This window comes from Eschrichtius robustus, chromosome 12 (genome assembly GCF_028021215.1).
Source record: "Eschrichtius robustus isolate mEscRob2 chromosome 12, mEscRob2.pri, whole genome shotgun sequence".
In the NCBI taxonomy this organism is placed as follows: Eukaryota; Metazoa; Chordata; class Mammalia; order Artiodactyla; family Eschrichtiidae; genus Eschrichtius; species Eschrichtius robustus.
In genome coordinates this window covers 30,875,153-30,888,672 of record NC_090835.1, presented here as the reverse complement: position 1 = coordinate 30,888,672, position 13,520 = coordinate 30,875,153, and the positions used below count along the sequence as shown (strand labels likewise).

General features: G+C 38.7%; 1 protein-coding gene across 7 annotated transcripts in view; it reads right to left on the bottom strand.

Annotated features, from left to right (window-relative positions):
• Positions 1 to 13,520, bottom strand: part of CFAP20DC (CFAP20 domain containing) — a 265,772-nt gene that overhangs the window by 42,879 nt on the left and 209,373 nt on the right. For all 7 annotated transcript variants that reach the window (XM_068558750.1, XM_068558754.1, XM_068558751.1 and 4 more), the window contains one exon: positions 7,479 to 7,540. In XM_068558750.1, the coding sequence (XP_068414851.1) occupies positions 7,479 to 7,540 (62 nt within the window). The remainder of the gene's footprint in view (positions 1 to 7,478; positions 7,541 to 13,520) is intronic.

Below are 13,520 nucleotides of genomic sequence, written 5' to 3'. Positions count from 1 at the left end.
GAAGCTGCAGAGGGGACTGGCGTGTGCCCCGGCAGGCAGGGCCAGATGAACAAGTGGAGAGAGTGAACACAAAGAAATGGTGGTCCAGTGGGTAGGGGTGGTACCCAGTTCTCTGGGGTGACAAGTACTTAGGGCCTGGGGCAGGGTGATTTAAGCAGGTATGCACTCTTGAGCTAACGGGCTCTGGTAGAATAAAGATCAAACCAGGACTGAAAATGGGCTGGGCGGGCCAAGCGCCAAGAGCAGAGGAGGAAGGAGAAGGGATGGGGCAGGGACTGCCAGCTGTCTGGCCCTGTTGGTAATTGCTGGGTCCTCTGAAACCCCAGGAGAGTGGTGGTCCTAAAGTTGTGTAGGGCAGGGTCCTAGGTTCAGAGTGGTCAGAGGTGAGAAGCAGGATGATTCCCCAGGGATTCCATTTGCTACCAAGGGTGACTTTAGCTCGGGTTTTCACTGGGGCAGGGTTAGAGAGGCTAAAGCCTTGCCTTTGCTGTAGACTGGGGAGGAAAGGGGCCCAGCTGAGTCTCTTTGTACAGGTGTTTTAAAAGTCTGTTGTGAAGTTTAGAACAGTGAACTGAGGACCCCTCCAGAAGCATGAGGGGCAGGGAGTCACTTGAGTCAAGAGGGTACCTGCACCACAGGCTCAGATTCGTCCTCTCTCTTTCTCTCTCTGTATACATATATACTTTTTTTTCTTCATTTCCATTTGCCTATCCAGATTCTGTTAATTGGTGAGGGTTAAGTACACATTCGACAGCAGTGCCAACCCAAGCAGATTTCTAGCCATTGGCACCCTCACTCCATGAAATGGGCATGAATAGGCAAATACGGATAAGCAACTTCCAGTAAGAATACAGAGAAAATTCTCAAATTCAATAAAAAAGTCTCTGTTTAAAGTTTTAAAGTGATACATTTACCAGACACTTTAGATTGTGCATATCTTCTGAGGGATCATTTAAAACAAATTCATGAAAGAGATTTCATTTATTACAAGTGGGAACAGGGCCAGGTTCCAGACACCCTTAAGGGAGAAAAGTATACAGGTGCTCCTGGGTTCCAGCTAGCAGTTAAGTACGCAACGATGTAGCTAGCGTAGAGAGATGAGGGAAAGTCATTTTTGTGAGGTGAGATTTAATGAATTCAGCACACATTTCTTGAGTGTCTCCTTTGTGCCTGGCACTGTTAGAGGAGCTAGGGATATAGTGAGCAAGAGAGATAAAGGCCCTATGTTCATGCAGTTTACATTCTAGCATATTCTGGAAGGGTGTGTGTGTAGACAACAAGTAACAAGCAACAAGCAACAAGCAAGTAAATATCAGGTAGTGAAATGTATTATGGTAAAAACGAAAAAGATAATGTAATGAGGCTGCCTGGGGCTACTTTAGGTTGGATGCTAAGAAAGGGGCTCTCTGAGGAGATGACATTTAGATGGAGATCTGAAAGACAGGAAGAGGCTGCTATGTCCTTTCTAGGGTAGGGAATGCCAGGCGGAGGGGCCATCTCATGCAAAGCTCTTATGGTGAAACCAAGCCTGGAGTATTTGAGAAAAAGAGGCAGGACGGTGGTATTTGATCCATAGTGAGCAAGGTGCACAATGGTACGGAACACGGTCTGAGTGGTGGGCATTCAGGATAAGGAGCACGACTTGACCCTAAGAGCAGAGGGAAACCTTCGAGAAGTTTTACATGGGGGGACGCTTCAGGCCAGTTTAGGTGTATCAATACCACTCTGGTTGCTGAGTGGAGAATAGGCTGTAGGGGCCAAAGGAGCAGAGAAAGCAGGTGGGAAGCTCTGGTATCTGTTCAGGTGAGGGATGATGGCAACATGGCTAGGACTGTAGCAGTAAAGAGAGAGCACTGGCTGGGCCTGGCACATACTATGGTCGGAGGGTGCACCAGCACAGCTTTCTGAGGCTGGACATGGGGTGGGTTAGAGAGAGAAACCAGGGAATGCTCTTGGTTTCTGACTTGAGTAAAAGGGCGATGATGGTGGCATTTTTGAGATGGAGAAAACTGAAGAAAGAACAGATGTGTAGAGGGAGAGAAAACCAAGTTATGTTTGGCAATGGATTTGAGGTATACATTAGAGATCCAAGTGGATTGGATATCTGTCAAATTGGCAGCTTGGATAGATGAGTCTGGAATTCAGAGGAGGGTCAGGATTGGACATATAATTTTGAGAGTCATTAGAATATAGAAGGTATTGGAAGCTATTATTAAAGAGATTGTATAAATAATACATATTATATTATGTATTAAAGATTAGGGCCATTCTAATGGTTACCAGTGTCTATGGATCTCTGGGTTGGCAGGGAGTGGAACATACATGAAAATCAGATTTAAACTCTGTCCAAACAAGGGCCTTTCACAAAACACAATTTTATCCTGGTAGTGAATAAAGCAAAACCATTGTCCTTCCATTTTCAGAAAAGGAAGGGGGAAACTCTTGCAAGGATGTAGGAAAATATTTGAAACTTAACTGGTTAACATTTAGGATGAAGATTTTCATTTCTCCATGGTATGTGGGCATACCTCCCTGCTCCCTCCCTCAGCTCACATGCTGATGGAGCCCCTACCCAAGCCAGGCTGTGCTGAGCATCACAGGGAGGAGAGACACCATTCCGTCCCCAGGGAACCTGGAGAACAGCCGGACAGGTCCTCAGTCAAGGATCTTAAATCAGACCTGAGGAATCTGAGTATGGAAAGTCACTCCCCTAAAATGAGCAGGTGTGAATTTGTGGGAAGGGGATTATGAAATGAGAGGCACCAATATGGATAGCTTTTCCTCGGTAAACCTAACAATAGAAATGATGAAAGTAAAAACTGATGCCTTTGGTTTTACAAACAAATCATTAAGATTTAATGCCAAAATATAGGTAGTAGAAAACAACAACACTACACTTAGAGAAACTGTGTGCACAGTTAATCAGGAAAACCTCTGTTGTGCTTTGGTCTAAGGAGGAATATTTATTAGAAATCTGACTTGTTTTAAAATCATCCAAACTTAATCATTTGAAGAGGAAAACGACATACAAGTTCTGTATTTAATTTTGTTTATACATTTTCTCTCTCTTGTGTTGGTGGGGGGAAAAAACCTTAAGCAATAGAGGAGAAGCTCATCTCCTGACAGTTGGAGAGAAAAGATAAATGAAGGCACCGTGATCAGTCCAGAGCAGTGCCTGTAGGTTACAGTGACAGGCCAGCTTGCCTCGGTCAGGCCGGCTGAGCCAGTGTGAACCGAGGTCAGTGATTATTAATCATCTGTCAAAGTCTACAGGGATTTATCGGATAATTATAGTTATAAGTATGTTCATATCACACAAACATGTGGCAAGGCTGCAAAGGATTCAAGCCCTAACACAATCTGCAAGGACATTTAAAAAAATTATGGATAAATGCTAAATCATAAAGCAAACACGTTAGAAAGAAAACCATGCCATTCATGACTGTTTGGTCAGTCTAGAATTATTTTCTATATTGTTTATTTCCATAAACATTTGGAACCTTACAGAGCCTTTGACTACCTTCCCTCCTCCCCCCTTAATTTTCCAATGAGTTGCAAAAATAGCAAGCGTAATCATCATTTGAAACGCAAGACTGGTTATCGACTCCATCCATATGAATAGACAACCAGAATGTAATCACAGCTTACTTTATAAAACCCATCCCTGAGCAAAAATATCTTGAGCTGTTCTGAAGAATCTACATGAACACATACATAGATGTGCCTAAGGGACAGCTCTAAATCCCGCAAACCAATAGACGGCATTTTAAAATAAATGACTGAAGGCTGTGAACAGTATCCATTTTGCTCAGTTTGGCAGCATGTAAGTTTACATGCTAGGAAACATTTCTCAACATGAATGAACTGTGAAATTGTTTCCTCCTCCCAACACTCCTTTAAATTGTATTAGATTATGTTAGCCATTTCTGCACATTGTCATACAAGCTGTCAGTGCCCCATGAGGCAGTGTGGGTGAACAATGGAAGCAAGGGCCCCAGCAACTGAGATGCTAAGTGTCCATCAGTATGTTAGGCAAAAATAGTGGGAAATATCACCCCCGCCCCCCATGCCCACCAAAGCAAGGGGAAATGGCTTTGTTGCAAATCTAGACACACAAGGGAATATGATTTGGTGAACCATGTGTATTTCAATCCCCAGATTGCAAACTTCTCAGGAAATGACTAACATTGTATCCCAGCCTCCATCCAATATCAAGCATTGCCCTATGAGTGCAAGTGAACTCTTTTACTCTAAGGAAACCACTATATGAATATATGCAGAGTTTTAGCCATTTTTACCCTAGAGATAACTTTTCAAAACACAAATTTGTCTGCTTTGTGGACTGCATACTATCTTTAACTTTACTCATCAACATATAAAACTAAGAAGGTAATTATGGTGCAGAAATAAAAATCTTTCCAGAATAAAATATAAATAAAAGACTGGCGATATTGGTTATTCTGTTACATTAATAAAGCTTGGGGATATTGGTTATTCTTTTACATTAATAAAGCTCACTGAAAGTTGACTCTCTAAATATGTACATATGTGGGTATGAGTACATACAATTTACAAATCTTAGGTTCTTAGGTCTCTGGAGTAGTTGCAGATATTTCACTGAAGCTAATGTGGCCATTTCACCTCCCAAAGGGCACCATCATGCTCACCTCTTGGTGGACCTGCACACACATGTCCCCGATCCCCGTCATGTTTGCATTATTTTGATCACAACAACACTTAATTCAGGAAATCTAGAGCCTTCCTGCTTCTCATGTGTTGTTCAGAGCTTCTGCACACCAAACTTTCAACAAGGTTCAGGTGAGATGCTTGTTTATCCAAGGGGGTAGACTTAGAGACTTACCTTTTCATTTCTTATTTTTTCAATATCATTATTAGTATCTTTTAACTTCAAAGTTTAATTTTAAAGTTCTGTATTGTAGGGTCTAAAGCATGGGATACTATTTATAAGAAATATAATACAAATCTTAAGAAGAATCATAGCTCTCAATTTTAAATTAAATCACATGTATTACATGATTCAGTTTATCCCATTTTTATATGATGATCTATGCTGACCTCATAATTTTATCATCTTCTTTATTTGTGGTCCAATAATGCCTTTCTGCCAATTCTCTAAGCTACTGGATTTATGAGCCAAGAGCTAAGCCATGTAATCTGTAGATTTTCTGAACAGCCATATAATAATTTTCTAGGAAACTGGTGGATAACCTGCTGGAAAATGGTGTTGGCAGCATTTTATTTTTTGCTTTGAAATCTGGCTTTTAATTTTATTATGTGAAAATGTAGATTAATTTTTCCTAAATGAATGAATATTGAATTGGTTAAATAAAATATGCTGTCTGTTTAGCTGGTGAATTTTCTTATATTCTATCTTTGGGAATCAAATTTTAAAAGAGATATTTAAAATCAAATACTACCACATCTAAACATTAATTAATTAATCCAATAATATGAGGTATGTTTCCTATATAGGGCAGTGTTCCCTTTAATAGTGGAACTGGTTTTCATATGGAAAGTCTATAATGAGTCTCATCAAAGTCACAAAATCATAAATCTGGAAGTGACTTCAGAGAGCTTGTTACTGAAATCGTTTCCTTTACACATGAGGGTGTTCTTATTATTAGGTCTGAACAGGTTGAAAGGCTTGTCTGAGATCATACACTGGGTTAGTAGCAGAAGTAGGATGAAAATTAGGTCCCCATTTTCCTTTTATTGAAACAAAATGCTCCACTTTCTAACATCACTTTCCATCACTTTCATTTACTCAGCTTACAAGTCGTGACTGTTATAATTTGGACCAAAGTTGGATTTCCAATTACCTTGAAAGTTTATTCATATATAGATAAAGAGTTTATTGGTCAAATCTAGATGAGCTGCAAGATTGCAAGAGACATATATGCATTATCAAGAGATAACTATTTTGAAGAATGTTTAAACACCTTTTTATATACACTGAAATTACAATCTCAGTTTTCAACTCCTTATCATATTTATTTATGACAGTGACAATTCCCCCTACTAGGTAACATGCAAGAATGACCAGATCAAGTATATAGACCAGGAACACGTAGAAGAGATTACTAATAAAGAACACTTACTCTACCTATGTCATGAATATTCTGGACCCCGTTAAAAGTCCTGTAAACCATGTATGTGGTTTCCTGGTAGCCATGTTAGTTTTACATGGCTTGGTTGGTTGGCTCTTCATTGCTGATTGGACCAGAAGTGGATACTTGGCCCAAGCTAGGCCAATCACATTCTTTCTCCTGGAAAGTAGGAACTGGGATTCAGACATAGACTGTCAGCCTCAGCATGTATTTTGAACTGTAATATGTAAACTCAAGACAGCTATATGTGACTGAGAAGTAAAGAAAGCTGGTGCTTAGAAGAACTGAGCAGAGAGGAAGAAGCAAACAGAGATGGAGTGAGGATACTGCCTGCCTGCCTCTCTGCTTTCTAGTTCCTAGTTTCAGATCCCTCTTAAGGCCTGGCTTCCCTTGGCTTCCAGGATACAGCCCTGTATTCTTATTTAACAAATTCCTTCTGCCTGTCTCTCTCAGGTGAGAGAGCTTGATAATGAGATGCATTTAGATAATGGGGTGCATTAGTTATTATAATAACTAATTAGATAATTAGTTATTATAATCTTATAATAACTAAGATCCTGTGGGTGGAGCTCAAGATAGACTGATTTTCAGTAAATTCTTAGTATTTAATAAATAGTAATAAAGTGATATTGACTTATACTGATAAACTAGCTTATTTAGCTATTTTTAGAAAGCCATATAATACTACATATATTTCAAAACTTGAATTCAGATTCACTTATCTCTAATGAGCCTAATATAATAAGGTTCTTCTATATTGTCAAATGACTCATGTGTCAATGACATTTTTGAAATAATAAAATAATTTTGAGATTATGAACTTTGAAATTATGAAAAAAGAGAATGGCCACTTGAACTCATATTGGCTATCTTGATGAATGTAAAGGCACCAGGTGATACAAACAAAACTCATGCCTACAATGTACTAAACTTCAAAGACCTATTAAGATGAAACACCTATGCAAATAGAATAATACTGAATAAATGAACACTTGAAGAGAGCTTGCTGTGTGACAGGAACTGTGCTAAGGAGTTCTCATGTATTATTAGTTCATATGATCCTCCCCAAAATACCATGAGGTAATTATTATGCCTGAATTACTTTGACTTAAATGATTTTTCTCAAAGTTCCACAGCTAGTAAAAGGCAGGAGAGCTATTTAAACCTACTTACACTATGAACCATGACACCATAGTCTGATTAAGAAAAGTAGGCTGAATTAAAACATCTATAGAAAAGAACTTTGGAAGCCCTTTGGAAGTTTGGAAAACAATTTCATGAAACCAAGAAAAATGCACAGTCAATTCCTAAATAATCTTAAAAAAAATTTAGCTTATTAATGATTCTTACCGGGGGTTAGAAGGAGAAGGTGGATTCATTTCTTTCTGATAGTGACGACCCTGGTTGACAGGCTGTAAAAGACAAAACATTTGTGAGGTACTAATCAGCATAATGCTCTTTACACATCCTTTCACATGCACTCTCATTACTGAAATTTTTTCCTGAGAAACAACCTGTAAGAAGGGGCTGGTTTATTTTACAAAAAGTCGAAGGCTGTTTGGGAGATCCAGCAAGTAACAAAGTGGTATATGTAAGAAAACACAGGTTATTTTAATGGCCAGTCACTGGATTAGACAGCATCTATGGTGTAATTAAAGTTCATGAGTGGAATCCTCCTCCTTGTGGAATTTTTATACTGTTTACAAAGGTTGCTATTTCCAGATACAACAAAACAAAACAAGACATCTCCTGGAACTAATGCTGTATAGCAAGTATCAGCAATAACCTGGAGACCCAGAGATATAGAATATATATATTTATATCTCAATGTTACTAGTTTACAAGGATAACTTCTATTTTCTTTTTTTTCTTTTTTTCTTTTTGGGTCTTCATTGCCGTGTGTGGGCTTTCTCTAGTTGCAGTGAGCGGGGGCTGCTCTTCGTTGAGGTGCACAGGCTTCTCATTGCAGTGGCTTCTCTTGTTGTGAAGCACAGGCTCTAGGTGCGTGGGCTTCAGTAGTTGCGGTGTGCAGGCTCCATAGTTGTGGCTCGTGGGCTCTAGAGCACAGGCTCGGTAGTTGTGGCACACAGGCTTAGTTGCTCCGTGGCATGTGGGATCTTCCTGGGCCAGGGATCGAACCGGTGTCCCCTGCACTGGCAGGCGGATTCTTAACCACTGTGCCACCAGGGAAGTCCTGTATTTTCATTAGTGGAATTACGCATGTAAATCTTAGGTCAAGGCGGTCATTTTCCCTGAGTGTATAATAAAACCTCAAGCATTAATCAGAGAACTGAAAAAAGTGATGCCAATACCTAACAAAAATATGAAATCTGAATTTCCCCCTCCGCAAGAAATCTTTAAGTTACTGCCTTTTTCAAAACATAGGTAAACAGCTTCATTCCATGCAAGCTTTAAACACTTGCCTCCAATGGAACTTGATGTTTTTCCTTTGTTCTATAAAGGGAGAAAATTTTATTATATCTGATAGAAATTCTCTTTTTGAATAGCACCTCAAAGTATTTTTCTTATGTGGTTAACAACCATGTAATTCTAATATGAAAATCATTTTTAACATTTTCATTTTATTACAATTCGGAATTAGGTACACATTTTTGAATTGCATTTAGAGGGCGTCTGTTACTTCCTCACCTCATGGGTTTGGCGTTAAGGTTTTCTCAGCCATAATGTGGACCCATAGTGCTGACCCCAACTGAAGAAAACGGTGTAGCAATGATGCCTGTACATAAAAGGCACATATTCCTTATTTTCCACATATTCCTTATTTTAATGGGTCCTAAAATATTAATGACATGGGTGATGGGAATTCTTTAAACTGTCTTCCTCTATAAATAATCTCTTGGAAGTGTTCCTTTAATTTAAATCAAACATCCTGTCTGATAATCACAGTCACTTAGCCTATCTGTGATGCCCCATGAACTTGAATGTACTCAGATACTTTGGTAATTGAACCAATATCAATGCATCACCATTTCAGTAATAAGAAAAAACAGCTGGGAGGACAGTGGAAGGAAAAACATGTCATAAGACATATTTGATCTCACTGGAGAAATAAGACTTCCAGCAATTTGCAAGTGAAATTTAGTTCTATGATTTAGGCTTTATTATCTCACAGCAAAAAAGGAATTAGTAAGCAAGGGGACTAACAGGTTCTCTAGACAAACTCACAGTGGTGCAGAAATACTCCCGATAATACATTCATTAGCATTCGTCCACAATTTCACCTGTACTCAGGCCTCTAGTGAATGGATCTCTGCCTATTTACTTTCAGAGGCATTTAAATAACTCTCTAAGCATCATAGTCGTGATATTCAGGCAAATTTCCATTTTCTTAATTTTATACTGATAATTGTATTTTATACCTGTCCCTAACCCCCTTATTCCAAATGACTTGCTCCAGTCTCTGGAGAACAGAAATGGTTACAGAATCCTATTTGGTTTGTGACTGAGTTCTTACTTAGACTACATAGACTGGCCCTTTCGTGTTTGCTCATGTTTATATAAAACAGATCCAATGATACAAGCAGTACAAAAGAACACTAAAATCAAAGATTCACATTCACAGTGATTTTTAAGTGTTAGAAAACAAAAAAATAATCAGTGGAAACTTTTTTGAAGTAGTAAGGACTGCTGACATGAATAGACAGAAAGGTAAATGAAAAAATTCAGTTAAAAATAATTGCAGGGTAGTAGAACTCGCTCTGAATATCCAATCCCTTAACTTAATTTTTACTATTGAAAACTAATTACCAAGTTTTTACCCCCAAATATTTTATTCAATAGCCAATTTAAATTGAATAATAGCAAATCATGGCAGAGCATTCTGACTCATACATGTAACTGCTATAAACTGACTTATAAACCCTAACTGCTAAAGACTCTGTTGGGGGAGGATGCAAGTCTTGCTTTGAAGTGGGTACAATACAAAACTGGGTGGTCCCAGTTCCCTTTCTCTGTACATGTCTCCTAATTTCATAATCAGACTCAGGGACAGGAAGGGATTATGGCAATGATGCAGCTAAAAGGCTCCTTCAAGATATTTCAGTTCCCATAACTTTGCTGTGATGCTTTCAAAGGGCAGAGCTTTCACTTCAATGATGTCATTTTGCTTTCCCAGGCCCAAATCAGAATAAATGGGAATGTGCCTAATGGCTTCAAAAAGCTCTCTGAACATGGTGGGGTGGAGGTAGGGGGAACAGATGGGCTTCTGAAGCCAGATGTCCCCATCCACGAATGGAATAGATACATTTCTGTACCTGTGCAGCAGTAAACCTATTTCTGCTATTCTAGGTAGGTAGCATTCCATGAAAGCACAAGTTAAAAAAATAAAATTGATTTTTTGATTTTGGAATTCAGCCGTATTTAGAGAGTTCCATAAGAAGCAGCAAAGGAATAATAACTAACTCCTACAAATAACTATGACAACAATAATAATAGCAGTAACTGATATTTATTGAGCACTTACTCTGTGTTGAAACCTTGATAGGTATTATTTCATTTGATCCTCACAGCAATTCTATGAAATAGATAGGATTAACAACTCCATCTAACAGAGGAGGAAATTCAGACACCGGGTGTTAACCCAAGGTCATGTCAGTCAGAAAATAGTGGGGCCAGAATTTGAACCCAGGCAGTCTGATTCCGCAGTTTACCCTCTAAACCAGTAAGCTGTAGTGCTTAACCCAGCTCAGGGGTTCACCTAAAGTGGTGAATACCTAAGTTTCTGAATAACAAGTATGACAAACTCAGTTCAGTTAATGGCAGGAAGAAAAAGTATTCCCGAAATACATTTATTTGATATATATAAGATATAAGACTATCTCCTTGCCATAAATTAAACTAATTTGATTTCATTCTTATGACATGTCACTATATATTTAAAATTAAAGAAAATAAGTTTGCCACATTGTTAAATTTGGGACAACATAAGATATAATAGACAATACTCTAAGAATGAGAAAAGTTTATTTCATGGGGTGACTTTCATAGTCACTAAACACAGAACAACTTGCACATTTCAATATTTTCTCCTGACAGCACAGATATTACACTGACTCTGATATTAATTTTTGTATATCATTTCTATGGTGGTATAAAGAACAGCTGCTCATCTGATTTATCTGCAGCTTAGCACAATCAACTACTTACGTTTTTAGTTCAGGAGGATTAAAAGAAAACTCATACCCAAAGAGAGCTAAGAAGTTAATGAATCTATAGACCAGAACAAATTAAGACCTGTTACCTATAAAGAGCCTGAAATGCCAGTGTATTATATACTGGACACATAGCAGCCAGCAATCATCGTGTAAAACACTGATATGTTGATGAGCCAAAAAATAGAACAGATCCTAGAAACTTGGGACCTTGTCCTTTTGGTGGCGCTGTTGCTATGCACTAGTGTCGGAAAAACTACACTCACATGAAATTAACTGCCACTGAGCACAAAACGCTTTGCTTTTCCATGATCAAGCTGCTAGAAATTTTGGGGTGAGGGAGAGAATTGAAGGCTAAATTAAAGGACAGGAGATAAGATAATCCTGTCATGTTAAAAGGTAAAGGCAATATTTTTCTGTTGTTACGTAAAACATATGAAAATGGCAAAAATGTTGCAAGGTTAATCAAGACCATAAATAACTTGTTGGAGAACCTCACCATATGCTTGTAATTCTATTGAGTGCATTTTGCCTCGTTTTTCTCCAGATATCATGCTCTGCAGTGTGCCATGTTGATGGATACATGTGAGGATTTTTTTTTTTTTTAACAAGCTGAGGAGTCTTAACATGCTTGATATTAGGTTATGGGAATTGTTAACTTGAAGGAATGATGGCTTTGAGGCATCTGCTGACAGGGTAGCATGCATATGAGGCATGCTTTTCTTCAATCTAGGTTAGAGGTGGGACAGAGAAATAATGAAATATTGAAATAATGAGTTTATTTGTCAAGCTCTGAGGGGTCAGTCTGAATTCTAATGGTTAAGCTCACATCAAAACAAGCACAACAGAACCTCTGCACATTCTTACAGCCCTCAGTGGTCATAAAAAGGGAAAATATCCTAGAAATCTTTTCTGACCACTAAAGTGGCCCTTTGAGGAGAACATCTTTGGGGGAGCAGCATATTACAGTTAGCGTGAGCTTACTCTTCTAGGCACTGGGTACACACATTCCATGTACACTTTCAATTCCCACCATGCCAACAGGAGGAAGGGCCTTTATTATTCCCATTTTATAGGTGATTGTGCTAGCAAATGGCAGAGCTGGGATTTGAGCCCAGGTTGGCTGATGTAGAGTCTAAATTCTTTTGGTCATCACTTGAAGCTGTTTCTATTAACAACTATTCCTCTTCCTAAAAAGAAACCACACCACACACACACACACACACACACACACACACACACACACACACACACACACCTCAAGACATAGTTTTACGCTACTGTCAGTCAAAATCCTTCACCCAAATAAAATTCACTTAAGAATCCATTATAACTAATTCCTAGTTTTCTTCCTAAGGCTGCCTAGAGCCCAGTTTTGGAATAAATCTCAGGAGGGCTACTCCTAACAGAACCCTCCAAAACTGATTACTTGTAGCCTGGTTTCCACAGAAGTTGTAAAGTATTGTTTTAATTGAATTTGGTTCTAAGCTGGAAACTTTGAAAAATTTGTCTGTCAAAGGCCAATGGTTTTCTCAGTAGGCTTGATTTATTTAGCAAGAGATGCCTACAAAAGCCGATTTGCTATGAGAAATATGGTTACATATAATTACACTTTAAAATGACTTATTATATCTAAACACCTTTTAAACAGTACATATTACTCTGAACTGTACAGATGCTGAGGAAAGCTGAGAAACCAAAGCTTGCAGCAAACACAATAGATTTTGCTAAAGACTGCATTTTCCTCTGCGTTGGCTTCCTGGTTTGACTGCAGTGTTTGTAAAGTCATTAGGTAAAGATGCCAAACTGAATGTGACCTGCCTAAATCTTCTTTCTAAACTACTGGTCACCAAGTCCTGCCCAGAGGGAGATTTTTTCTTTGTGTGTATATTTAATAGCCATTTATCAAATCTTAAATGTAAAATATTACTAGCATCATTCAGGACTTATTTAAGCAAAGCACAGCTGATGTTTATTTTGGAATTTTGATGAAACGACCTTACTTTAGAGTAAAAAAGGAATCTTTTAATATTATTGATTGATTTATTCCACCAACGACTAACAACCAGCAGCTACTGAGCGTGACCTCATGGCAGGCTCTGTGCTGCCTGCCAGTCCTGTGCCAGTCCTGTGTCTGCTCTGTGCCAGTCCTGCCTTCTAGGGGATCACAACCAGGCCCGAGGGATATCGCTAATAATGGTTACCTGATGTGGTAAGTGCT